Raw genomic sequence first — 27,897 nt, 5'->3', positions numbered from 1 at the left:
TTTGAAGACATCAAGTTTTAGATTCAATAACATAATCGGATGCGTTTATTTGTTAAGGTTCAAGTTTCTACTGTTTTAAATAGGCTTTTTTTCAGCTTGACAGAAAGCGAAGAGTTTAAGCAAAAGCCTCAAAGGCATCATATACAAGTAGTGTTTGAATTAAGAAATCAAATTATCGATTGATATCGATTATAAGCACATGTGATAAGTTATCGAAATAAAATGATCAGTTGGCACTGCGTAAGGCAGACAGAAATACACATTGAAGATTTCAAGTCTCTGTCTCTGGCTTAAGATACCCAGACGTACGCATCTGCCTTGCCTGACTGTAGACATATATATCGATGAGTTGCGTTCAGTTTTTGTTAAAGTTTATCATCCATATTTATAGTTACTTTACTTACCGATTGCCCCAATCAATTTTGGAGACCACAACCATTTGGAGTTCGATCGTTTGATCCTGTGTCATGGTGGCGCTTAGCAGCTCGCGCCGACTATCCAGTATGGAGTACATGACCTTGCGCAGCGTCTGAAACTTGTACGCCTCACGATCCTGTCGAGCAATTGTTGATAATTATTTAAGTGCTATGAGCTATAGAGAGCATATACTTGCCACATAGAGACGCTTCCAGATCTCGGACCATTCGCGCAGCACTTGCGTGCACTCGGCCACGACCGGATCGATCTTCGACAGATCCTTGATGTGTATGTAGGTCTTGGGAAAGATGCCCACGGCACGGGACTTGCGTGGACAGGAGCCGCGAAACCAATGCCGGCATTCCTCGACAATATCAACGGAATCGCCCACATCCAGGGCCAGGCCGTAACGCACATCGCCATGCCAGTTGTGTATGGCTGAAAGAAACGAAGGGTTTGAGTCTTTGAGGAGTTGCAATCGGAATTGGCAGCAACCAGTTGCGCCGTGGCCCGTGACATTGGGACTGCATTGGTGTTGAATGGAGAAGACGCCAGCCAGGCTATAGCCAGGCTATTGAAGGCAATTAAAGTGCTCCCATGAGTGGCTACTTGAGCATGCCACGAGTGGCACAGCAACAATAAATACTTCAACTATAAATAGGCAAATGGCTGTGGAAACAAAATACGTTCAAGCATATGGGCGGCGTGTGTGTGTCTCTCAAGGAGCAACAGCAGCAGCAGCAGCAGCAACAACAATTGCCACAAGCGGCACTTGGCAATTGAACACTTTTGCTTGCAACCAATGAACAATAAAGGGAAGCTGCAGCTGTAGATGGAGCACGAGATGAGGCTTGAGCAAGGGAAGCGGCTGCTGTTGATGCTGTTGCTGCTGCTGTTGCTGCTGCTGCTGTTGCTGTTGATAAGTGGACGTATAAATCCGCAACGTGGCCGCCATGCTGGCCAATTACAAATGCCAGGCACGCAGTGGAGTCCGGGCGGCGCCGCAAGACCAAGTTGCGGGGGTGTTACGGTATCTGTGTGTGTGTGTGTGTGCGCGCTGAAAGACAAACGAGCGAGCACGGCATGAGCATATCAACGAAAGGAGCTAATAAAACGCACAGCCAGACATATAGATAGAGTGGATGGATGGATGTACATATGTAAGTGCTATATGCCTGCCCGTCCGTCTGCCTGCCCGCCTGTCTGCTTGTGTGTGTATGTGTGTGTGTGTGTGGCTGTTGGTCTGTCTGTCATATGAAATGCTTCAATGCGATGAAAATGGGCAAACTGCTTCCTGTTGTTGCTGTTGCTGTTGATGTTGCTGTTATACCCTGTGCCCATTCAAAGTGAGTAGGGTATATTCCTTATTTATGCATTATTTGTTTATGCTTAAAAAACGTTGTCAGAGAGAAAAGCTAGAAGGAAGTGCAAATTTGTCTTAATGTGTCTCAATCTATCTCTCTGGCTTACATATTTAAATGTCTCAAAAGTAGGCTTTGCCAGTCTCCATGAATTATAAATAAAATTTCATAATTGTAAAGTAGATTCACAAAATTCCAAACGCAATTTTTGGAAGACAATGAATATAGAGATTTGATTGTAAAGAGTCTGCAGGTAAAAACTTAACATTCGAAACATCTTTGCAGAGGTTAGAAAAGTTAGAAAAGTTTTTATATTTATTTTCAAAAGTTTTTAATATTTAAAATTTTGGAAAATATGTTTTTTATATTTCTAATGTATGATATTTGTGCACATACATCAAGGTGTACTCAAATAATATTCTACCAATTAAGTTAATTTGATTTTTTACTCTCTTACGCCTGTGGAAAAATGAGGCAGGAGCAGGAGCCGAGCTAGATATAAAATAAAATTAGTTTGTATTTATTATATATATATATTGTATTTATTATATATTATATATATATATATATATATATATATAATATACAGCTATTTTTATGTATTATATATTATTTAGTTATTTTATATATCTAGTCTTATTTTTTACTTTTAGATCTTAGCCAGCTCTGTGTGTCTGTGTCTGAGCTTCTATCCGCCCGTGATCTGACTCAGATCTAAAACTTTAAATTTGAAATATATATTCCTGGTTTCTTGTAAGCCGTAAGCAGAATGAATATATCTTTTTCTTTCACTATCCCTGCCTTAACTTTCAAATCTAGTTACGAATCAATTTGTTGAGAGATTTTTATGTGAGAGACTTTAAATGGCATGATTTTGTATGCTTGTCTTTCTCTCAGTGTATGTTTTAACAGGGTAACTGTTAGTGGGGCACTGTTCACTTGTTGTTCCTGTGGCTGTTGCTGCTGAGCATTACGTTTGCCGCGTCTTCAACTGCGTCTTCCTGCTTTAGCATTTTCGTTGGTTCTGGTGGGGGTCGTCGTCTAACTTTTGCTACTGACTGAAGCCGGTTGAAGCCGGAGCTGGAGCCGTTGCCTTTGCCTTTGCTGTTGCCGTAGCCGGAGATGGAGATGGAGCCACTGCTGATTTAAATGGATTTCAAGCTGCTAAATAGCTGAAATTTTATAATTTAAATGGATAAAGCAGCGAGGGAGGCGCTCTGAAGTTGGGCTTGGGCTTGAAGCAATTCAACTTGCGCTAGCAACAACACTCAAGCAAATGAGCACACACACCACAGACACTACACACACACGCACACGCACACACATTCATTTAAGCTGTGGCAGTTACGGGCAGGCACAGTGCCAACCAACCGTCGCACTATTTAGGTCAGTCACATTAGGCAGGCGTCGGGCTGGCAAGCAGCTAGCCAACGCCCCGCCCTATGCCTTCAAAGCACACACACACACATGCATACACTGAACAAAATTAAGGTATCTTGTACTTAAAACTTAGTCTAGTTTCAGCTGGGATTTTTCTAAATATAATATATAAATATATAAATAAATATAATATATAATATATAGAATATTAAAATTCAATATATTTTAAAAAATTTGCAGAATTTCTAATTTTAAATAATTTATTAATAATTTTTAGGCAATATTTTTTAGACTTAGGATTTCATTGAATCACTACACAAGATTCTTTTAGAATATTTAAACTAAAACTCCAAAATGAATGCCTCAAATTTAAGTCGTTTTTATTTTTGACCAAGTTTAGTAAAGATTTTTTAACACAAGTTGTGCTTCAATCGAAGTACCTAAGTCTTATTTTAAGAACTTAAGTATCTTTCGATAAGTATATATAAATTTAATATATATAAATTTTTGATAACTATTTGGAATACTTGAAGAATTCTTAACATATATGAAAATATAATGCTTGCTCAAAATATTCTAGGTTTTTCTTTAAAAAACTTAATTAAGCTCCTATTTTTGACAGTGTATTTTACACATAGGCCGCCCAGCCCACCCACAGCCAAGCGCGTTTAGAGCTGCGCATAATTCTAATGAGCATATTTTTTAGACATCAGAGCGCATTTAATGAAAATGAGAAAGAAATTTAATATTTCATTTCCCTAAAATAGTTGGGAATGGCGCCAAGGCATATATAAGAGAGGTGGGGCGGGAGAGATAGAGAGAGAGGCAAGTAGTGCCAGGCCTAGAGGGCAGATAATTACCGTTGCCCTTTAATTGCGCTTTTGATAAAGTACTCGAGGCTCACAAATGGGATTTGCCAGAGTTTTACTTTGTTCATCAAAAACAAAGCCCACAGACAAAGACAGGAGCAAGGGAAAGAGCGAGAGAGAGCGAGAGAGAGGGGGTTATAGCAGAAGCAAAACAGTCCAACAAGTCCGCAATGTCAACAAACGTATTTAAATAAAAAAGTCGTTAAGCCAAGTGGATGCAAAAAAATGAGCAGAAAAAAGAAAAACAAACAGAAGAAAATGACACTAAACGGAGAGCAGAGCCAGCGACAGTTGGAAAATAATTTTAAATTAAATAAAAGAGCTGCTGCATTAGCGCAATGAGCGCTTCATGTGCAATGAAAGTATGAAGCCCCTAGATATGAAATATATATGTATATATATATATATATAAATGTATATATATATGCAACTAATATATGTATGTGAGCTTAAGCACTAGTATGAAATTGCTGACAATCTCTTGTCTCTCTCTCTCTCTCTGTATCTAACTCTATGTTTAATGCAACTGGAAAAGGCATTTTGCACGCATTTGTGGCAACGTCATCAAATAGATTAAAACTAGAACTTAATAATCGATGCTGGGACACCCTTTCTGGATAAGAATATCACGATTTCATTTGAGAAAATTCCTGATGATTCAGATTTGTAAGCTGATTAAGTGTTCATATGAGTGAATCAGTTGAAAACTAAATTAATATGAATATGAATATAAAATTAAATTTGAGTATATATATCATCAATGGAAAAGTATATATATAAAGTATACCACTAAGTTTTCCCATCTCCAAATTAATATGAATATGAGCATGAATCGTTGGGCAAATGGCAACAATATGAATGTGAATATGAATCATATTGCTGCACAATGAATTTGGATATGAGTATAAATGTGAATGAATGAATATAAAATGCAAATTGATATGAATATGAATATAAATGTGAATATACATATGAATACGTATATGAATATGAATATGAATACGTATATGAATATGAATCTGAATATCAATGTGAATCTGAATATCAATATGAATCCGAAAATGAATATGAATATGAATATGAATATAAATATGAATATACATATGAATACGTATATGAATATGAATATGAATATGAATATGAATATGAATATGAATATGAATATGAATATGAATATGAATATGAATATGAATATGAATATGAATATGAATATGAATATGAATATGAATATGAATATGAATATGAATATGAATCTAAATATGAATATGAATATGAATATGAATATAAATATGAATGTGAATATGAATATGAATCCGAGTATGAATATGATTCTGAATATCAATTTGAATCCGAATATGAATATGAATATAAATCTGATTATCAATATGAATATAAATACGATTCTGAATCTGAATCTGAATATGAATATGAATATCAACATGAATCCGAATATGAATATAAATATGAAAATTGTATATGGATATGAATACGAATACAAATTTCATAATAAATATGAATACATATGAGCTTTATTAAGCAAAAGGGCATACACTGCAGGGCAAGCGAATAATAGCACTGGGAGCTGGCAGGCCACAAAGGAGAATCTTCACACTTGACCCAAGTGCGCGTCGAGGGCTTAAGAATTTAATTAATTAATTGCGTTGTTTCACACACCGTTAAGTCATGTGTGTGTGTGGGGTGTGGAGGCGGGGCTCTGGTGCATAGGGAGTGACGAATTGGGTCAAGCAACTGCCAGTGGGAAAAGAGTATGACGAAATGCCATTAAAAGCTTCGACCCTAAAGATAGCCAACTATTAAATAGTTCTGCCAATATTTCTGTAAATATACAAAGACTTTAAAGCACAAATCATAAATAAACATAATATCTGTGATTCATCTATCGATGTCGAGTTACGTCTACAGGAAATGTGGCCTCAATGTCAATCAGATGTCATTGGAGTTGGCCGTTGTGCCAGACTCCCTCCCTTCCATCTTCTACTCATGTGTCGCCGCTGGATCGTTTGCATCGCGAATCGAATGTAAAGTTCTGTGCTCAACGTTCTCCATTCTCTGGTTGATGAACAGCTTCTCATTATTGCAGCTGACATCGTATTTCCCTACTAACACACTCACATACATGCACACATGCCAACACATACTATTACACAGAGCTCAATATGAAGACGTGTTAGCATGCCGCTGAAACATGCAATATGCATTTCTATACCCTTTATCAAGAGGGTAGATTTGCTTAAGCATGAAAAAGCATGAACGTTTCTCTAGAGACATTTATCTATATTGAATCTATGAATATATTAGAAATTTTATTTTAAGGTAGGTTATATAGATATATATATTGAGAATTGCTTATAAAAGAGTGAGATCTTAAGAGATGCCTGTAAAAAGATTTCTATGAAACTGAGCTGTTATTATTTGAAACTATCTTTAGAGCGAAACATCGAATAAAATTTAAAAATTATTTTAATTTAAATTTATTTTTAGCTTTCTTAGAAAACTTGTTCGTTTGCCCCAGCTACTAGGCCAAGCTTCAGATTTGACCTAGAATTTATGTTTAAACAAGCATTCGCTATAGAAACTGATTTGAAAGACTTTGATAAATTAATTTAATCAATGAGAATATCTAAAGCTAACAATGGGTTTTAGCTAGAAATGTAAACATTGAATTCATTGTTAGCTATTACAGCTCTACATAGCATATATCACTCTATAAAGAAATTCCATTTATAAACCTATTATATTTATCTATATTATGCAACAGGGCATCAGCTGGTCAATGCACAACATTTTGCGCATAGCTCTCAAACGCCTCGCAATGCCGTTTGCTGCATTCGCAATGTTTAATGTGCGCAACCAATTTAATGTTTGCATATGCGAATATTAAATATGAAGATGCGAAAATGTGAAAACTTGAAAAGCCAATGGGAGTATCGCAAATGAAATATTTGATTGAAAATGTTTGTTTGGGTGAAATCAACGTGGATAGTGGAGCCTCTCCCACGAACCCCAATTAACCAACCGGAATTGCTGCAGCCCAAGCGGAAGCCGGAAAGTGACACAGTTGTTAATTATTTATTTACAGTACTTGATGTCTGTTTGTCCAATGCTCGAGTTTTATCTATAGTTTATGATTGCGGGCTTTATTTGTGCCTCTTATCGCCAGACCTTGTGGGGCCCACCCTGCCGTGAGTGAGTGCCGTGTGTGATGTCTATCAGTTCTTAGGACTGCATCTACATTAATGCGAGGCATGACGTGAAACGTGCCTCATCCGGTTAACTGACTGATAATGCGCCAAAGCAAATCGGAAGTGCGATATGCGTCTGTCTATGTGTGTGTGTGTGCGTAGTTAATCATAGAAGTAGAAATTGACGTAGCACAAATCATAAATACAACGCTAAAGACAAATTATGGTAGGCCAAAATGTGGAAACGAACTCGAGGAACGTGGCACAGGCAGAGCCGTGGGTGCTGGCAGCGTATGGGGCAGGGGCTAAGGGCGGTAAGGGTTGGCTTATAAAGTTGCCGCCAAGCATATTAAACAATGAATATGAATCAATTTAATGTGTGTGCTTGTGTGTGTGTGTGTATCTGTGTTTGCATAACAAAAAGGAAACGCTGCACAAATTTGTGAGCCGGTTTCACACACACAGATAGAGAGAGGGAGAGAGTTACGCAGCCACTGGCCAAATGCATAAAATGAATATTAAATTAAAGTTGAAAATGAATTTGCCCCTAGTCGAGTAACAGCAGCAGCAGCAGCAGCAACAGCAAAAGCAAAAGCAACAACAACAACGGAATTCACTGGAAAAGGCATCGACTACATCCGGCCTGCGCCTGTCTACAAATTTTAACTTCTTCTGCTTCTTCTTTATTTTTTATTTTTAATGCTTTTTTGGCAAAGTTGCGCTGAGAGTTTCCAGCGGCTGCTGCGGTCTGTGCCAATTCGCTGCGCACAGCTGAAACTGCCCGCATTCAAACAGCGAGCCACCAGCCACCAGCCACCAGCCACCAGCCATCAGCTTCAGTTGCATGCAACCACCAGAAATTGTCGTTGACTAACTGCGTAATTGAGAATGAGCTACAAAACGATAGAAATGCACTCAACTGTACCTGACTAACCGATGCCCTGTAAACTTTAAACTGCCCCTGAAGCAAAGCTTAACGGCTGACCAAGCAAGAGCGTTACTATTTCCACTGGCTATATTTCAGCAGCTGTTTAAGTTTTTGATAGCATGCAGCTGTTGACGCATGCATTAAGCTTTGCCATTTTATTTGATGAATCGTTTTAAATATGTCTTACATATGGAAATAGTTAAAAACATTATTATTATTAAGCTACTTATATATATATCAAAGGGCAGAGAAGACAAGATATTCTTGCTTTTAATGAACCAGTTCGCAACTGGAACTACAATTTGATTATGAAATTAATATTAAATTAAACTAGAATAAAAAATATAAAAATAAAAAAATATTTATATATGTATATAAATAAAAATAAAAATAAAAATGATATATATATATATATTTTATTTTTATTTATTTTATTCTAGTTTCACTTTAAATTATAATTTTTTTTGTATTATTTTTATATATAGCCTGATCCACAATATTAAGCTATAGATATAAATATATATAAATAGATATAGATATAGATATAGATATAGATATATATATATATATAAATATATATATATATAAATATAAATATAGATATAGATAAAAAATATTGATATAAATTGATAAATGTCTGTCAAAAATTTGTATTAATTAAAATAAGTCTCTAGGGGAATTATAATTTACAATATTATGTGAAGCGTATATTATGAATATTTTTCTAGTAGAAATGTTAAAAAAATTGTGTAGAATGAAAATCTGTTTGTAAAGCTTACAGAGTTCATGAACCTCGACTTTGGGCTGTAAAGTTGCTTTAAAAGTCAACTGAACGAAGTACGATTTGGTTTTCGGATTAGAATTGCGAGAGAAAACAGTCCAATTGGGTTTTTAAGTGAAAAATTTCCAAGCATTATTTACTATATATTATATATATATATATATATATATATATATATATATTACTAATAATGTCTAAAATTGTTCTACAAAATTAAATTTGCTGCGTGCCCCCAATGATAATTATACCCGCACTTACACGCATGTTCCAACTTGTTACAGGGTATACAAAAGCGCTGATTGGTTTACCCTGACAATGCTTACAATTGCTTCCCAAAAAAAAACAGACAAAGAACGTGTGCCTGGGCCTGGGCCTGGAACTGGGGCCTGTGCCCGGGCCTCGGCATGCGGATGTTAATGAAGTCATTGGCCAAGCGAAAGCTGCATACGACCAGCACGTGGCAGATGACAGCCAGATCCGCAGTCGCAGACCCCGTTTATTGTGCAAGGTTAGGGCGTTGTTCGCGCTGCCCGACCAGCCAGCCACTAATGGCGTTTACATTGCATGGATGACAAGCCCCCGGCCCAACTCCCGAGCTGATGGCTGACTGATTGATTTGTGTAAACTTTGACTGGCTGCCATGTCACAAATCAAGAGCAGTTGCATGGAATGTGGAAACTAGAGCAACAGCAACAGCATCATCAACAATACATTTGCAGATGACAACTACAGCTTATCGGGCACAAGCAGCAAACGGAAGTGAAGCTGCTGACCAGCCTTCAGCTACGGAGGCAGATAGAGCGACAGCTAGAGAGGCAGATATAGATAGAGAGGCAGCTATGAAGGCCGCAGCTTGAGAGAGATTTAGAGGCAGCTAAAGAGGCATCTAGTGGGGCAGCTGTAGATGGCAGCAGAAGATGCTGTTACAGAGATTTAGAGAGAGTTGCCAAAGGAGATTCAGAGTCAGCGATAGAGGAAGCAATATATGCAGCTGGATGTGGAGATATAGAAGCAGCTAGTGAGAGATATTCAGAGTAAGCTTTAGAGGCCGCAATAGATGGAGAGAGAAATATAGTGAGACGGTGTGAGAAGAATTTTCAGAGGCAACTATAAAAGCCATTTTAGCGCATCTAGTGGAAGAGCTAAAGAGAGAGGAGATTCAGAGCTTCAGCTGCAGCTAGAATCGAAGATTCAAAGGCAGCTAGACTGGCAGCATGGAGCTTAAGGCCAACTATAGATGGAGATTTAGAGAGAGTTAACGATGGAGCTTCAGAGATAGCTAGTAAGGAATATTTATATCTAGAAGGGGCTATAGATGTACGAATGAGTAGCTGCATCTGGAGAATGGACTGCTATTGATGAAGATGCAGAGGCATCTAGAAAGGCGCAGACTCATAGGCAGCTAGAGTAGCTGCCAGTCAATTTCTTTAGACGCAATTGTCATTTGTTAAACGTTCCCATTAAAGCGCAAAGTGTGACGAAAGTGCTGATAATGTAAAAATACTATATATATATATATATATATATATATATAAAGAAAACTGGACTGCGGAGAAAACACAGTAAAAACAACAGCAGCAACAATAACATAAACAAAAGCAACTTAGCTGCAAGTTAAACATTTGTAAAAATTGAGCATAAAAATGTATTTGAATGCTAACGACATTGGAATACTCTAAACAGTCGCTGACAAATATTCAAATTTATATATTTAAATTTATAATGATTTTATTTATTTTAAAACGAAATTCTTATAAAATTTAAATTTTATTTTAATTGCAAAATATTTCGTATTTCAAATTTAAATGCAATTTTCAAGTATTCGCGTAAATTGAGTTTAGATGCAAGGAGTGTTCTTAGCTTTTACTTTATAAAATTTTAGTACGACATAGTTGTTAAAATCGATAAGATATAAAGTTTAAAGAACAAAAAAGTATATAAATATATGTTTTGACGGCAAGACTTTCCATAAGTTCTATACTATTGTGATTAAATAGTTCGATTAGATTGTGATTATATAAGCTAATATTTTGGCTTCAGCTATACATACGTCATATATAATATATATATATATATATCTTTTCATTTAATATTTTTGCATAATGTCCAAGTGTTAAAGGGTATTTAATGCCACAGATACATTTTAATGTGAGCTGGCAGTTAATTCATGTCATTCAAGTCTAGTCTCGAGTGTTATCAGAGAAACGAGTTTATGGTGCGATGGCAGTGTCACAATTACAGTGGCTGCCGCAACAACGTTGCCGCTTGCTGGGCAATTACAGAGGCATTTAAATTGGCAACACCTGGCACACGGCAGCGAGAGCTTGATGCCAATTGTGTTTGAGATAAGGCAAGGCGAGGGGGCGGCGGGCAATGAGCAAATGAAAACATAAACACATCAAATCGCAGCAGCAGCATCAACAACAACAACAACAACAACAACAATGCGAAGATGAGGAAGAACAACAGCAAACAGAAATCTCTTTGAGTTTCGTCGCTGCCAGCGAATAAAAAGCATAAAGAAAAAAGTCAAAGAAGAAGAGGCGCAGAAAAGCGACAGCGGCGGCAGCGGGCATGCTATAAAAATAAGTAGAAAAATCGCTTTTCCGCTTTTCCGGCATGCCGCAACAGCGGCTGGATGGGTGGGTGGATGGCTGGGCAGAGGTGCCTGTTGTTGTTGGTCGGCAGGGGATGGGGTTGGGGTGGCCGCCTGTCTGTGATGCTGCACGGTGTTTCGCGGAAAAAACGGTGAATCAACGCATGGCTACAACAGCTACAAAAGCAACAATAACAACAAAAAGCATTGTAACTGTGCACGTGACGCATCGTCGCACAGCCGCCCCGACCCGCCCCTCTTGGCCACCCTCGATTACACCGGCTCAGGGGGTGTTGTTGGGCCCTGGCCAAAAGCGAGGGATGCGACTGAAACATACATACACACACACACGCACGCACACACACACACGCACGCACACACACACAATTATTGAAAAGTTTTACTCACCGACGCCGTATTTGTTGTTCGATGGTATCCACATATTTTACTTATATATGTTTTATATTTCTGTTGTGCGTTTCTGCTGCTTGGAATCCAATTGGAATATGGCTAAAGCGAAGTGCAAGGCCACTCCCAAAGTGGCCGTCCGTTCTGCCGGTTAAGGCGCCTTTTTTTTTCTTTAATTTCAGATTATTATTATTTTTTTTATTTTTGCTTTCACGATTTTGAATTCGCTGAACACATTTTTGTGTGTGCCTTTTGCATCTCACACACACACATCCATATACACGCGCGCGCAAGCAGGCACGCTCACACAGACACAACAGTGTTGAACTTTTGCTTTTGCTTCTGTTGTCGTCGTAGTTGTTGTTGTTGTCGTTGTTGTTATTGCATCTGTCGCGCGCTCTCACTCGCACCTTGAACGACACTGACACTCGCCTTAGTTAATAACACTTAAACAAACGCGTCTACATTGTTGTTGTTGTTGTTGTTTTTGCTGCGGCTGCTGCTGTTGTCGTCGCGTCCATTGCGGAATTGGCAAATTGCTCAACAAGCAAGACCAACTGATAATCTTAGCTCTTATTGGAAGATGTAGTGGTTGCTTTTGTCACCTAATTTTTTTTCTTTTTACTCTTTTTTTTTGCACGTCACAAAACACGAAAATCAATATTCATTTTTGGTGCTATGTTTGCTGTTCTCGATTTTCTCGACGTTGCTCTTTTTAATAATATTCCTCAATTTGTTTTTCGACTTGCATTTGCTTCGTCTTTTAATTCAATTTGTTATATTTCGCTTTTTACTCTGCTTTTCGCACAACCGGAGCTCTCTCTCACACAACCGCACTCGCGCAGCTGTCCAATAAGACTAACAGCCAGCTGTTAAACAAGATAAACGGCCACTGTTGTTGTGTGTTGGTGACTGTTAGATACCCTGGGCAGCGAGGGCGCCTGCTACATAACAGCTTTGAGAGTATGTGAGGATTTTTATTTTAATTTATGAAATTTAATATTTTTATTCCATTTAACATTTTATTTGCTATAATTGCTAATATACTTAATTAAAATTTTTTATTTCATCTACTACATTGCAAATATATTGAGTTTTATACTTCAGGGAGTATAACAACAGTTTGATATCAGCGCTAAACCTGCTGTTAAGCTTAACATAAGTATTTTAAACTTAACATAGCGCAGTCGGTGGAATGTCAAAAATACAAATTGCAAACGCTATCGCAAATTTCTTTTTGATAAGAACCTATTTAAGTAGTTATAAGCTTTTTTAACATGTTAAGTTTATAAAGTCTTAAAACACTCACGTAACTGAAATTTTTATTTTAAAATATAATTCCAGCTGTATGTGTTTTTGCCTTAAAATACAAACATTTTTTTATTGGCACCGGCTTCTGTCTTCGAAAAATATAAAATATAATTCGCCAGGTGGCGAAGTATTTTCGAATTTTCATTTGTGAAAGCCACCTAGCGGTAAATGCAAGTAACTTAATGACGCGTACAAAGTATTCTGACAACGAAAATGGGCGACATCTAGCGTTATTACTTAAAATAAACTGAAAATTTGTGCGCCATCTAGTAGCAATACTTGTAACTTACACAAAGTGTATCAACCGTGAAGTTGGCTGCGCTAATTGAGTGTAGCAAAGTGCACAACCATTTGGAGTTTTTATTGATAGCTTCAGGATAGACATGAACCTTGACTTGAAACCTTCAGATGGGACACAAACCATAGTCAAATATGTTTTTAGTTTTTTATTTAATTTTCTCGTTTGGTTTTTATTTAAATGTTAAATAAAAGAAGTAGTCATATATGTGCGCTTGGGCAACACACCTGTTTCGCACTTTTTCTTGTTAATTTATTTTTGTTTCTGAAATGCCGCCCATCTTTGCCCATTTAATCAGGCAAAGCAAGCAAATGAATGTGTTCGTGGGTTTGTTGTTGTTCTTTTATATTTGTCTTAACTTTTATTATTGCTCTGTTTGTTCGTTCGCATTTTGTAACTAAGACTAGTTGGCTTAGGCTACGGCTTAACGGCTACAAATATTTAACATTTAACATTTACAAAATCTATTTACAAAACTCACAAATTACACATTACAATTAACACTTAGCAGTTACGTTTGCCAAACTGAGCAAATTATTGATATATATATATATATATATATATATATATATATATATATATTTGTGTATATATATTTTAGATTCTTAATTAGATGACTTACACTTAGGCTTAAGATCGTTTAAGTTGACCCAGTTCTCGAATGGTTCTCTAAGCTAAACAATGACAAGCAATCAAGCAAAGTTTCTATATGGTCAAAAAGAACAAAATTACCAGACATATCTTTATTGCTAGACATATATATATTGCATAGGCCCTGGCTTAAGTTCTGGCAGAATTTGTTAAATCTATGCGGGCTAAGGCTTCTATTTGTGTTCTTTAGGCATTTGTGTGCTGTTCTAGCTAAACATTTTTATGGCTCCCCCCTCGAATTAAAATTAAACCTTTGTACCGAAAACTAATTCCAAATCTAAATTTTTTTGTTTCTTTAGCTGCCTGCTTGTTGAACCAACACCAATTTCTTTTGTATTGCACAGATTCGTGCAGCATCTCGAGCGGCATCTTAAAGCGCCTTCAATTTGTGCGCCAACATTTGCTCCTCCTGCTGCAGCTGCTGCTTATCCTTCGAAAGTGCGTTGTTGTTGTTGTCGCCATCAGCTAACGCTGTTGCTGCCGCCAGTTGCTGCTGCTGCTGCAGCTGTTGCGCTTTGGTCTTCCTGTAGCTCTGCATGTAGAAGTTCATGAAGAGGCAGAAGAATATGGAGGCATTGAGCAGCAACAGCGCCGATATAAACTTCGAGAACTGGCACTGATTGCTGAAGAGCGCGCGCGTGGTGTGCACAATGCAAAGCACAAACTGTGCCTGTAACCAGAGAGAGGGAGGGAGAGAGAGATAGAGAAACATTATTATATATACTTAAAATAATATTCAATAATCACATATGTTTAGGATGTGTTTTGCGTGCTGTGTGCAGCGTGTGAAGTTAACGAGAAAATTGACATCTTTTTTGTATAGTGGGAATTTGCAAGCTGAAGGCGTGGGCGTGGCCTGCATAGTAATTGAAGGAGAACAGCAAATGAATAGATAGCTAAAGCTTAAATGCACTTCTTTTTGCTAACTCTTGCCAATCATCGAAAGCTATATATTCCTGTTCTTCATTCCATGTTTTGATCTTTACTTTGGGCTAAGAATCTCTAGCAATTTGTTGACCAAACCCATTTACCACCTGTGACTATATTATGTTCCCCAAACCGAAGAGGCCCAGAAGAGGACGAGACTATGCAACGTTGAAGAAGATTAAGACAACATTCAAGCAGGAGCTGAACAAGAACACAAACAATTTTTTTTTATGAAGTGTTTCGAGAATTGGAAAAATATTGCCACGATAGTAAAGTATCTGATGTAGCTAACAGTGAAAGAGAACATATTTGAGATTTATCTAAAAAAACACCAAATTTTTGTACAGACATCGTATATATAAAAATGTTGTTATTTATGCCACTTTGTTATTTTTAGGCATTTTCGATCGTGTCTCTTGTATCGTTAGACTAATCTGCCTTGGAACAATGCAGCAAGACACAAACATTTCAAATATGACAAAGGTAAACGAGAAGCAAGAGAAATATAAAGATACAAATGCAAAAATTGAATATTCCCCGAAATGTATCTGATACTAAAAGATATAAGTTGAAGCGCTTAAAGGCCCTATTCAGTGATGTCCATATAAAAGAAATAAAGTTAGATATGTGAAAATACCTTAAATATAAAAAAAAAATTAATATAAATTTTATTTTGCACATTTCAATTCTCCCCAAAACTTTAACTACAATAATGGTCAGGTCTACTTCATTATATATATGTATATATATTCATTATATAAATTAAGCTTTAACTTTTCCTTGCTTCTACTGCTCCTATCTGAAATTTGTCATATCTATTATTATTGCTGCTTTCTCGTTGAGATACGCTTTCTTTGCGAATAGCAACACAGCAAAGGCTAACCCTGAAAACGTAGCCAGGCGCCGCAATATTTTAATTGCTCGCGAAATGAAAATCAAATGGGAAATTGCGCGTTTCATGGGCCATAATCACCCTTGAGCGTGGCAATGGTAATCAAAATGCGTTCACAAGCGCAGCTTCAGTTGTTTGTTTGCTAATGTCAAGCAGACATACACTGAAAGAAATATCCTGAATGACCACGAAATTCTAGTTGTTGCTTAAGCTGTCAGTTGAGGCGACTTTCGTTGGCAGTGCCCGACTAGAACATATCCTAACTCTACAAAGTAGCAGTTAGACAGATATACAGACAGATGCACACAGACTATATACCCTAGCTGAAACATGCCTTCTTTTGTCTGTAAGCTAATACACTTCTTTGACATTTTCAGTAATTACAGGGTATCAACATAGACATAGATTGCTTCAATGACATTTGAATGTTTAATCGAACTAAATTAACGAAATCTGTAGACAAATAGCATTAACTGACTCATAAACAATATACTTTAAGACTAGACTGGACTGTAATTTCGCTGAGTGTATATATTGTATAGTTGGCTGCATTAAGAAACACTCTGATAGAGCAATTTGTGTTAATAACTGTTATGTGATAGATAGTTAAGTATGCTTCTATGTCTGGCTGCCTGTTTGTCTGGCGCTGACTTTGACTAGCAAGTTTGTTGTCTAAGTCTTTCGATAGCTGCTTCCATTGACCTTTTCTGTGACACCTCTTAAGTGTTTGCGATCGATGTAGCCCACCAATTAAGATTACTTCTATTGATATTGTTAGCAGGCAATTGAATGATGCATTATTCATATTTCAATTAGCTAAACCGATGGGCAGCAGCGTAGCGAATGCAACGCACACGCCCACAAGCCGCCCAGTAAGTTGGGGTTTTACTCTCTTGATTTTTTTTGCTGTTTTTGTTGCGCTTTTTGGTGACCTACAAAGAACGAGCCACATGTTGTTGGTCAACCAAGCGCTGCAAGTTTCCATTAACACAGCACCACAAAACGCTGCAAAGTCAGCGCAGCCAACAACACGAAGCACAGACACAGCACTGGGCCAGCAGTTGGCTGTGGCCAAAAAGCCAGTCGACTTTTTTTCTCGTTTTGGCCAAATACGGTTTTGGCTTGAAGCTAGCATCAACGCTTAAACGCTTCATTACACACGCCAATGCAATTGTCTACATCTGTGTGTGTGTGTGTGTGTGTGTTTGTACAAGTGCATTTGAGTGCACGGTGGGCACAAGTGCTTGTGCTTGTGTATGAAAAGAATGGCATAGTGAAACATGTTAAAGATAATTGTTGGCCTTTATGAAAACGGAAGCAGCTAGAAAACAGTCATTGGCCGGGCGTTTATATATTCTTTTGAAAAGATTTGCCTTACCACTAAAATTATAGAACTTTTGAGCTGTGTCGTGACTTAGGTTAAGCTACAACTAATTGGGATTATCTCATATCAAGCTGTGTATAAACGATTTCTTTTCATATATATTACAGCATCTAGCATTTGCTAGCAGCTAAAGTAAAGCAGAATTTTCAACTAGAAGTTTTGTTGTGTAGAACCAATCAGAGATCTCAACACGAAGTTTCGCTGGTTAGCTATCAACATAACTGGATCAACTGTACCAAGCACAAGTTTGCAAATTTTTATGAAAATTTATTCTTGAATATTTCTTTTTAATTTTGGCCACTAAAAAATTTTAATTAGCTGCATGCGGCCATAAGCTTGCCTTAGACTCAGTTAGTAATATAATTGCCTAATAAAATTATATTAAAATATAATATAAGAGCATTTATTTGTGCTGCTTTTGAGCGTCTGCTCGTACGGCTGTCCAGCTGTCTGGACGTCTTTAATGAAATGCAAAGCATTTCGTTGCTATAAAAGTTAGAGGCTTGAAATATGTGACTTTTATAAAGTGCTGAGATTTTCATGAGAAGCTCACAGAAGGCATGGGCAAGCAGATATATATTGTAAAAAAATAGAAGATTTTATCAATATGGAAACGAGAGAAGAGAAAGAGACTTGAAACATGAAAAGAAGACCGCTGGAAATCAAAAATTTGATCAGTCAGCAACTGTTGAACTACTGTAAAGATTGATCAATTAGCAGTTGAGGGAAGCTGACAAATATATCTATATTATACAGACTTTAAATTCTAATTGAAAATATAGCAACTATATGCTTAGCTGAGCTTTGCGTTGCAGTTGCAAGAGCAATAAAAATGATTTTTTCCTGATTTCTTAAGATTGTTTATTATAAATAAATGCCAATTTCTTGCTTTAGCCTTTTGCATAATTCACTTAGGCTATAAATCACTCGTCTATAATAACGAGCTGCGTAGCTGATTTATAATGCAAACAGAACTTAACTGTTTAGACGTGGGAAGCTGTGAGTCGTGGCCTGTTTGCACTTAGAAATTCAGAAATCAATTCGAATTTGAATAATTGTTAAGGATTGGGATTTGAATACCACTGTGGCAGCTGGACAGCTGGGGCAGCTGTGGCGCCGGCGTCATCTGCACAATTGGTTGCACAATGAGCGAGATCTATGAGGCAGCAGGCATTATAAATGCAGTTGCAGTTGCACTTGCAACGTGAACGAGTGTTTGGGGCGACTTGTTCGGGCGACAGGCGTAAGGAAACTGAAAGTGGCAAATTGCCGGTTGACTTTTACCCAGAAACAGGCACAACACACAGAAACAGACAGAGCCACATAGAGTGGCATAGACTTTGCGCATGGTGTGGCAAGTTCGTTGTGGCGCATAAAAGTGAACGCTGCAGCACCGAGCATTCATTGCCGCAAAACGGAACACGGCGGCAAATGGCGAATGCCAAACCAAAGATAATGTAATCGAAACTGGTCGGATCGTAGCGCGCGAAAATGTGGCAATTTGTGGAATTGGCGCAGCGGCCAAAACACTGGGATGTTGCAACAAAAGCGGGCAATAGCTGCCAGCAACAGCAACAGCAACGGCGGCAGTGACCAGCATTGGCCAATTGGAACTTAAACTTGTTCGCTTATTACCAAATTGGACTGTGTGCTATTTTTATTGTTTATATTGTTGCGGCTGCCGTTTGTGGCTAACAGAGCTGCTGCTGCTGCTGCTGCTGCTGCAACAGTGGCTGCCAAATTATGCGACCGATGCGCCCATGTTTATCTGTTTATGCACTTTGCATTTGATTGCCGTCTCATTACAAAAATAAAATGTCAACCTGCGCTGAAAGAATCGGGCGAAGCCGAAGGCGTATGTCTATATCTATAAACAATCTAGTATACTTGTATATATGTATGTTAGGCGAGCGTATGTAGAAGCTTGTCTAATGTCAATTTTCATCTATTTGCATTAGAGCTGAGCGTGCGGCGTGTGGCGTGTCACGCCCGCGACAATTCTAGAAACAATTCAGATTTCTGAGTGTGACAAGATTATAGTAAGCTAAGATTCTAGATATCAAAAAAGCGGAGTAATGCTATATGACATGCAGACTTCATGAATATATAGCTTGTATCGTGTCTCTAAATATCTATAAATATCTAGTCTTATAAACATAGAAATATTCTAAGTAAATTAATTATTAATTATGAACGCGCAGTCGAATACTAAACTAAATATGAAGTCAATATCTCATATTATTAACCGCAGAGCATGCAGAAAATATTTTAAAATTTTGTATACATCAAGGAGTAGTTTTAAAACAAACTCTGAACATCTGAGAAGTTACAGAAATTAAAAAAAAATTGAAATAAGCGAGATAAAGCTAATTGTATATATATAATTCATATTTATATAAATATATTATATTTTTTCAGCAATTAGCTTTATTTCTTTTTTAATAATATTTATACGAAATTTTAAAGGTAAAAATTTTGGAAATATATTTTATAAAATATTATTTTTGAATTTTTAGATAAAAGCTAATAAATAAATTAGTTTTGTAAATTTAAATTAGTTTTAGAAATTTAAAAAAAAATCTTTATCAATATATTGCCAATTATAAGCCTACATAATAAATAACTTTTACGTACAAAAATTAATTAATTAAAATTACAAAATACATTTTAGAGAAATATTCTAAGTAAATTAAATATTTTGTTCGAGTTTTGTTAAAGCCATAATAGTTGAAAAATATTTTTCACTTAAAGATTTTTGTTTACCTAAAGTGTGAAACAGTTTACAAACAGATTTCAAAACCACATTTCTGAAGAAATATTGAATAAATGCATTATTTACCTATAATTCGCACCTTTTAGTAAAAATCTACAATGTCTTTGGGCAATGCGTAAGGCCAATTAACTACGGCGTGCGAATTAGCTGCAGTTCACTTCCTGGGTTAAGGCAGTGTGTTGAACCTAACTTAGTCAGGATGAATAGTTGTTCATGTTTACATATGTGTTAGGCAAAATGAGTGTCTTGCGCGGGTCGTGACACGCGCACATCTATAATGAACGAACGAACGTTTGACAAGTCAACTGTGGAGACTCAGTGAACCTCAAGGCGACGCACACGCACACACAGACAACACTTAGAAGCGGGCCAGCGACAATAATAACAACAACAATAACAGCTAACTAACTACAGAAGCAGAACTAACTAAAACTCGCCAAGTTTTATGCGTTTCAAGAATTTCGAAACATTGAAATACTGCCATGAAAACGTATTTGCAGTCGAATGCCATGCCATATGTGTGTGTGTGTATGTCTATTGGTCTTTCAATTACATGCACATATATATGTGTAAATATATATGAGAAGAACTGCACGGAAAATCAGTGGAGTGGCGCAAATGCCATCGCCACTGAGAAAACGGAAAGACTCGCAAAGCCAATTGAAATCTAAAACTAAAGCTGAAAGTAAAATCAAGCTTTAAATTAACAACAACAATAACAGCAACAAAATTAAATATTGAAAATGAAACCCACTTAACTGGTCAGCATACTTGTTTTTTTGTGAACATTAAATAGTTGTCGTTTTTTGTTAAGCAGGTCGTAGAACAAACTTGGGGCGTTGGAAACGAACGAAAGTGACAAACGGCGCAATGAACTCGATGATCTTAGCCACGATGTCGATAACGGACTCCAATTATGCAAGACACACGACAACAAAAACACTAATCGAAGCAATGCTCTCAACTGCTGCATACGCGCTCAGCTGATGCAGCGAGGCAGAGCCGAGTCAGAGTCGTTGCCAAATGGATTGGTTCAAGTTTTGTGGACTGTCAAACACATAGTTATATTATTGATGTGCCACGCCCACAGTTAACACTTAAACTATGAAAGTTATGTGTTTGTGCAGTTGGCTAAGCTGTATGATTTATGGTTCAAGCATTTTGTAAGACGCAAGAATATAAATCTAGACTCTTAGAACTCCACGGCTGTCATAGACTGAACTCGGCTTTCATAAAGCTCAGCTATAGAATTTATTATAAAGCAAACATATAAACATTTATATGTCACAAGTTTTAGTATTCTGCCTTCAAATGGAGCTGTAAAATCTATACAGAATATTTCAAGCTCAAAACCAACCAAAACTGAATCTAGTCAAATAAGTATCCGATCAATAACCAGGCTGCAATTTTTCAAGTTTCTAGAGTAGCCTAAGCTAAACAACTATGTCCAAATATACTCGCTTTCACTTTCATTGAACGGGCATTCAAAAACAAATACTGCAAATCTGCTAGCTTGGCCTTTGACTTCAGCTTTGACTGAGAGGCTGTCTGCCAGTTGGCCTGCCTATGAGTGTGTGTGTGTTAAGCACAAACCACTTCCACTTGCAGCTGAGTGTCACTTGGCCTGGCCAGTTGCAAGACACAGTTAGAAGCATTAAGTAATGTGGTTTTTTTTGTGGTTTATATTTTGCTGTTTTTTTTGTTTTTTTTTTGGCAATCGCATTTTGTGTGCCGGCGGTCAGGTCTAACAGGTTTGCTATGCTGCTCTGCCGCAGCATATTTCGACTAAGATAAAACTTCTAAACAAGTTTCTATATAGTAATTTATATATATAAATGTGTGGAAACTATGCTGGAACATATTTGATAATGACGCGGCGACACTTACGATTTGCAGCTCGGTCATGTATTTCTTCCACCACAGAAACTTGGCGTACTCCGGTCCCATGGCGGACATCATGTAGTAGAAGTACATGCACACATGCACAAAGTTGTTCAGCAGATTGGGGAATGTCGCATTGCCGCCTGAGCGAGTAAGCCGTAAGTTAGCTAGAATTTGTGCACTGCTACTGGGTTTACTTACCTGCCAGGAATTTGACCAGCACCCAGGTTTCCAGTGGGGTTACTGAATGATGATAGACATGCAGCCAGGTAATTTGGGAAGATTTCTTGCGCAGCACAAAGAACACGGTGTCGGCGAACTCGGTTAACTTGGACAGATAGTAAATGTAGCATAGATTGAGCATCTGTAAAGAGAGCGAGGGCGAGAGAGAGAGAGAGAGTGAGAAGAGTCTTAGCTATTGGCAAGGCTATATTATTTTGGCTAGCTTATCGCCAAGCACGTGGATCATATTTTCAGGCCAAGAACTTCGTTTGGCATGTTTGTCGTGCGGCTCATGCGGCGTATGCGCAATGTAAACAGACTCGCAAATGCCACATAAATATTAACTATATCGTTATTTGGTCGTTTCTTTCTAAGCGGATGTCAAATTTATCAGCGTGTGAAGGATTATGCTGTTTGGGCTGAAAGTTGTAAATTTAAGCCCAGTTTATGACTTGGACCACATTTTATGAGCCACACTGATTTGCGGCTCGAACAAAAGCAAAAACTAGGCTTATCTTTTTAGACAAGAGTTGTTAATTTGACAGCTCGAACATAAGAAACATATAAAACCATAGCCTTGGCTTTGTAAGTCGCTGTATTTGTGGGCTTTGGGTTTGCTGCACTTTTTAGTACAATTTAACGCAGCTCTTTGGCTTTTATGGCTTACAGAAATCGTTGGCAAATTATGCATTTAAACTGAAATGGCGTATTAGCTAATTATTTATTTAAATGCTTTTGAATTGCTTGAGAGTTTTGACAGGCAGCAAAACAATGAGATCGACAGGCGTAACTAAATGCTCATTTGTTGATTAGTCCAGAACTGAAACGCCTTTTCAATTGGACTTAACTCAGCTTTTGGCAACGTCATAATTACGCTAATCTTGCCCACAAAGAAATAAAAAAGCTGACATGACTGGTCAAAAAAGTCTTTGGCTGAACTTGAAACTCAACTGGGGTCCGTGACTCATCCAGAGCCAACGAACTTGTTGCGCAGACGGCAGCAACAACAAAACAAGTGAAGCCAAATGAAACTGAAATCAAATGTTAATATTCATAACTTAGCAGGGACGTTACGACTGCTTAATACTCGCTACACTTGCTTCTAGAGAGATTTGGAATTTGAATATTACTTTTTAGCAGTTAGATATGTCTAGATGTATCTTTAAAGATCTATCAGTGGGCGTGACTATTGAAATATATTTTATTTTCAGAAAACTGTTTCTTTCAATCTATTCCGAGGCGTCCTTCGCACAAGTCTCTAAACTTGTCTAATAAAAAGTTCTTTATTGCAGCAAAGTCTAGTCAAGTAATTTGTTTAAGCATCTTAAAACAAGTTTCATTTAAAGAGCTTTATGCTGAGTCCATAGACTCCTTTTAGGTTTCATAAACGTGATTAAAATTTCAAATTAAGTTTGTCTCTTACCCGCTTGGACATGGGTCCATCTGAATAGTCAACCGGTTGGCACTTCAAATTATAATTGTTCAGCCAGCCAGCCATTAGATGCTGCAAAAATAAGAGGAATGACAAAAATGATAAAAACATGAAATATTTATAGATAAGAGTTACTTCCGTGTGCCAAAACGAGAACTCACCTCGTAGAACATGTAGCCGCTGAGCAGCACCTGGAAGGCATTGTATATGACGAGTGTGCGGCGCAGCTGGAAGGGTTTGCGATCGCGCATGAACAGCGGACCCAGCACCAGCACCCAGGACAGATAAATGGCAACCAGACCGAATGTGAACAGCGGATGCTCCATAAGCGGAAAGCGTTCCGCGCGCGGATCTGTGAAGAAAAATAAATAAATAGATAAATAAGTATATATTGATTTATATTAACATATTTGTGTATTTATATTCCCAATTTTACTGTCGAGTCAATGGCATTTAATTATTGTCACTTGATTAATCTATGAATTCAATCTCGAAGCCAGTGCCAATTTGCACGAATGAATGAAATCGTGGCCAGCTAAAATAAAAACTAAACACAATTTGCCGGCCCGTTGTGTGTTCATTTCTATTGAGGTGTAATGCTCGGTTCAAGTGGACAATTATCTTGTTTACTCAATAGGCGTACTTAGGGTTTTAGACGAATACAACCGCAACAACAATAACAACAACAGCAGCAATAACAACAAGCGCATTAATCTAAACCGGATTTTCTAGTCGAACTCAAATGGAACTACACTGGGCTTACTATAACTGACTTAGTTAGGACCGCAGACAGAGTCTAGCAATGTCGTCATAGATCGTATTCATTATGGATTACAAGTGAACCCCATTTACAAATAACAATTAAATATTCCATTATGAATATTTCTCTGCAGCTAATCACAAGAATTTTGTTTACTTTTTCACTTTTTTTCCGTTCTGAAACTTTTCCTACTCATTAAATTGTTTTTAATCTGGTTTTTTTTTCAATTGCTTTGAAGTTTGATTTCAGTTTTTGAATTCCTTGCCGCATTGTTTAGCTTAATAAATGGACGGTTCAAAAGCAACAAAGTCTAACATTAATTTCTTTGTCCAATTCCAATTCACATATGCGAAGAGTTATTTGTTCCGTTTATCTATTTGCTTTGTGCAATCTATTACCAAGAGCTCAAAAATGTATTTTGAATACAAATTATTGCCAAATTATAAATAAATTAGTGTTGGCTTTTGCATTTCTGTTTTCCTGTTTGAGTTTTTTATATTATAGATATATATGTTATATATGTGTATGCATCGAAATATTTTATTTTTAAATATTGAAATATATAAATATTAAAATATTTATTTTTATTTTAAATATTTTTTACTGTTCTATTCAAATATTTTTTTTAAAATATTTTTATATTATTCTATTAACATTTTTTTTAAATTTTTTTCATGTTGTTCTATTTATTATATAGTCACATATGAATTAATTTTACACATATATACTTGTATTAAAATATCTTTGTATATTTGATTCGATATATTTTCTTAAATCGCGTCTTTAATGATTATTTATTATATTTTTCTAAGTTTATATTTTTTCTATAACAATGTCTGAGCTCATGTTTAACTAAATTTGTATCTTTTCTCATTGAAATCGATAGCTTTATCTATATATATAGCTGTTTATATTCTAGCTCTTCTTCTTCCTCAAAGTCACTTCCCAATTAATGTTCTTTCACACTTTAAACACTTCTAATTAGCTCAACAAACAAACTGTTTCACAATATCCTAACAAGTTTGTGTTCTAAGTCTTTTGTTTTTAAATTTGTTTTCCTCAATTATTTTAGTGTTTTTGCACAAATTTGGCATTCGCATTCATATATATATTCATATATATATATATATATATATATATATATATATATATATATATATATATATATATATATATATATTTGGTATGGCTCAGCTGGCATCTATATACATTATTTGCATTGCTTTTAATTGCTGCTACCTTCCATTGACCTTTTCACCCGCTCGCGGCAGTCAAGAATGTCAATATGCGGGGCAAATGCGAACACGTTTTAAAACGAAAATGAAAACGAAAACGAACAACCAAAAAACTAACAAAAAATATTTAAAAAACGTAGAAGAAGAAGGTAAGTAAACGAGCATATAAATCGTATTGTAAGTACATATGGCACATGCATCATCTTCGCCAATGTTATTGTTATGATCATTGCTGTTTGTTGTTGTTGCTGCTGTTGTAGATGCGTATGTATACATATTGTATGTGCTGTACCATGCTCAGCTGCACACACAACAACGCGACGACGAAGACGACGACGGTCGCCTCGTAAAAAAAATGTTTAAGATCAACTATGTAAATACATTTTAATTACGTTAATAATTGTCAAAAAACACACAAAAAAAATATATGTATATTTATATGGATATATATATATATATGTGTATGGATATACATAAACAATTGGCATTGCCAAGGTTGCCATTAAATACACAAAAGAAACCTTTTTTAATTGTCCTAGAAGTAAATTTTGTTATTTTTAGTTTCGTTTAGGTTGTCTCTTCGCGTTGTTGTTGCACTTTGGTTGCTTTTGCCAATTTTTGTGTTTTGTGTGCCCAAAATGGCAAATCATCGTGTTTTTTATGCTTCTCATAGTTTTGAGCGTAATCTGGCAGCGCCTATCGAGGTGGCTTGGACTCTCAGCTTTCAACTTCCCGGAGCTTACTCGATAGATAGACGCCCAATGACATCAGCCAACACTTTATGAGGGCTGCTATAATTTCCATATCCCCCCTGCATATGGTTTTTTATTGCTTTTAGCCCACATTTGATATGGCTAACTGCAAAAGTGCATTTCACGTTTGCTTGTACACCTACCGCCGTAATCCTCCTCGACGAGCTGGTAATAGCGCTGCACTAAGCCCGTGTAGTTGCGACTGAGATGATGGGTCTTGAACTCATCCAGTGCAATATTGGCTATCTCGACGACCATCTCGTAGCGCGTGCTGCTGTTGTAGTTGTGATATTGCATAGCCATTTTGTAGCAGTGTATATTATCAGCTAAGATCAGTTATACTTATTTATATATATATATTTGTGTACAGATATCTTTATTCTATATAGATGTAGCTAGTTTAACAGGCTCTTAGTTACTGTTAGCTGTTAGCAGCTAACGTCATGCTGTCACTTAGCTCGATTTGCGCTCAACTTTTGGCCAACTGGGCTCAAATGCACAACACTTTTTGTATGTATATATATATATATAGATATCGATAGTTATATATATATTGTTTTGATTGAAGTGTTCTCGTTTTGATCTTTTTAGCACGCACTGCAACGCATTTGATGCTCTTAGCCACCAAATTTGAACCGCACCGTAGAAATGTTTATGCTCAACTGAATCTAAAACTTCTCAGCAATCACAAGATAAAGTAAGTTTTTTTAGCAGCAGCGTCAGCAGCGACGCCAACGCAAGCAGCGGCTTTGCAAGTAGCACGGGTATGTACCTCAGTCTACACACACATACCCACACACACATACGAATACACTTAGATTGGCTGGCTTGGCTTGGCTTGGCCTAAGCTTGAAAACTTAACGAACGATTTGAACAGCCGCACAGAACGGCGGAAGTTTCGTTAAATTTGCCAATTGTGTATACGCGTGTGTGTGTGTGCGAGTGTCTGTGTGTATTTGTGTTTGCCTCTTGCGCGCTTCTTATTGTATGTGCTTGTGTGCGGCTTCGATTGGCCCACTGAGCGCACGCTTTGGTGTTAGCTGATTTAGCAAGTTCCGAATACCATTCTGCTTTGCAGTTGCTGTTGTTGCTGCTACTGCTGTTGCTGTTCTCATATTATGAGCTTGGCTTATATCACTACCACTGTCCAGATTGCAGTTTTTATGGGTCAATGTACTACAAAGCAAAGGGGTTGGTCTTCATAAACTAGTTTCGCTCAAAGCAAAAACTAAAAGATCTGCGACCTTCACTTCAATACAATACGCAATAAAAACTTCTTCAAATAAAATTTATATTTTTCGGTGTTTGCAAATAATGAGAAGTTTAGGAAAAAAACATTTGTTTAACATATTGATACAAGATATTAAAAAATTTATTATTTACATTTTGTTTCTTTTAAAAATTTTTTAAAAAAAAATTTTTTTTAAACATTTTTT

General features: G+C 36.8%; 2 protein-coding genes across 2 annotated transcripts in view; both read right to left on the bottom strand.

The window, feature by feature from the left end:
- LOC111605461 (dedicator of cytokinesis protein 3) overlaps nucleotides 1-12,785 on the bottom strand; it is a 30,517-nt gene extending 17,732 nt beyond the window's left edge. The window contains exons 1-3 of the mRNA XM_023323978.2: nucleotides 11,944-12,785; nucleotides 614-855; nucleotides 405-553 (exon numbers count right to left, since the gene is read on the bottom strand). Coding sequence (XP_023179746.2) covers nucleotides 405-553; nucleotides 614-855; nucleotides 11,944-11,977 — 425 coding nt within the window. The 5' untranslated portion in view covers nucleotides 11,978-12,785. The remainder of the gene's footprint in view (nucleotides 1-404; nucleotides 554-613; nucleotides 856-11,943) is intronic.
- A 1,357-nt stretch (nucleotides 12,786-14,142) lies between these two features.
- LOC111605434 (elongation of very long chain fatty acids protein 7) lies at nucleotides 14,143-27,112 on the bottom strand. The gene is made up of 6 exons (XM_023323950.2): nucleotides 26,605-27,112; nucleotides 23,876-24,066; nucleotides 23,706-23,786; nucleotides 22,262-22,424; nucleotides 22,067-22,203; nucleotides 14,143-14,873 (listed from the first exon to the last, which is right to left on the bottom strand). The coding sequence occupies exons 1-6, from the start codon at nucleotides 26,762-26,764 to the stop codon at nucleotides 14,574-14,576; spliced, it is 1,032 nt and encodes a 343-aa protein (XP_023179718.1). The 5' UTR covers nucleotides 26,765-27,112; the 3' UTR covers nucleotides 14,143-14,573.
- Nucleotides 27,113-27,897: the final 785 nt, after the last annotated feature.

The sequence above is a fragment of the Drosophila hydei genome, unplaced genomic scaffold (assembly GCF_003285905.1).
Source record: "Drosophila hydei strain 15085-1641.00,03,60 unplaced genomic scaffold, DhydRS2 tig00008119-arrow-pilon, whole genome shotgun sequence".
Classification (NCBI taxonomy): domain Eukaryota; kingdom Metazoa; phylum Arthropoda; class Insecta; order Diptera; family Drosophilidae; genus Drosophila; species Drosophila hydei.
The sequence above is the reverse complement of the archived record's forward strand: the minus strand, read 5'-3'. Positions and strand labels throughout refer to the sequence as shown.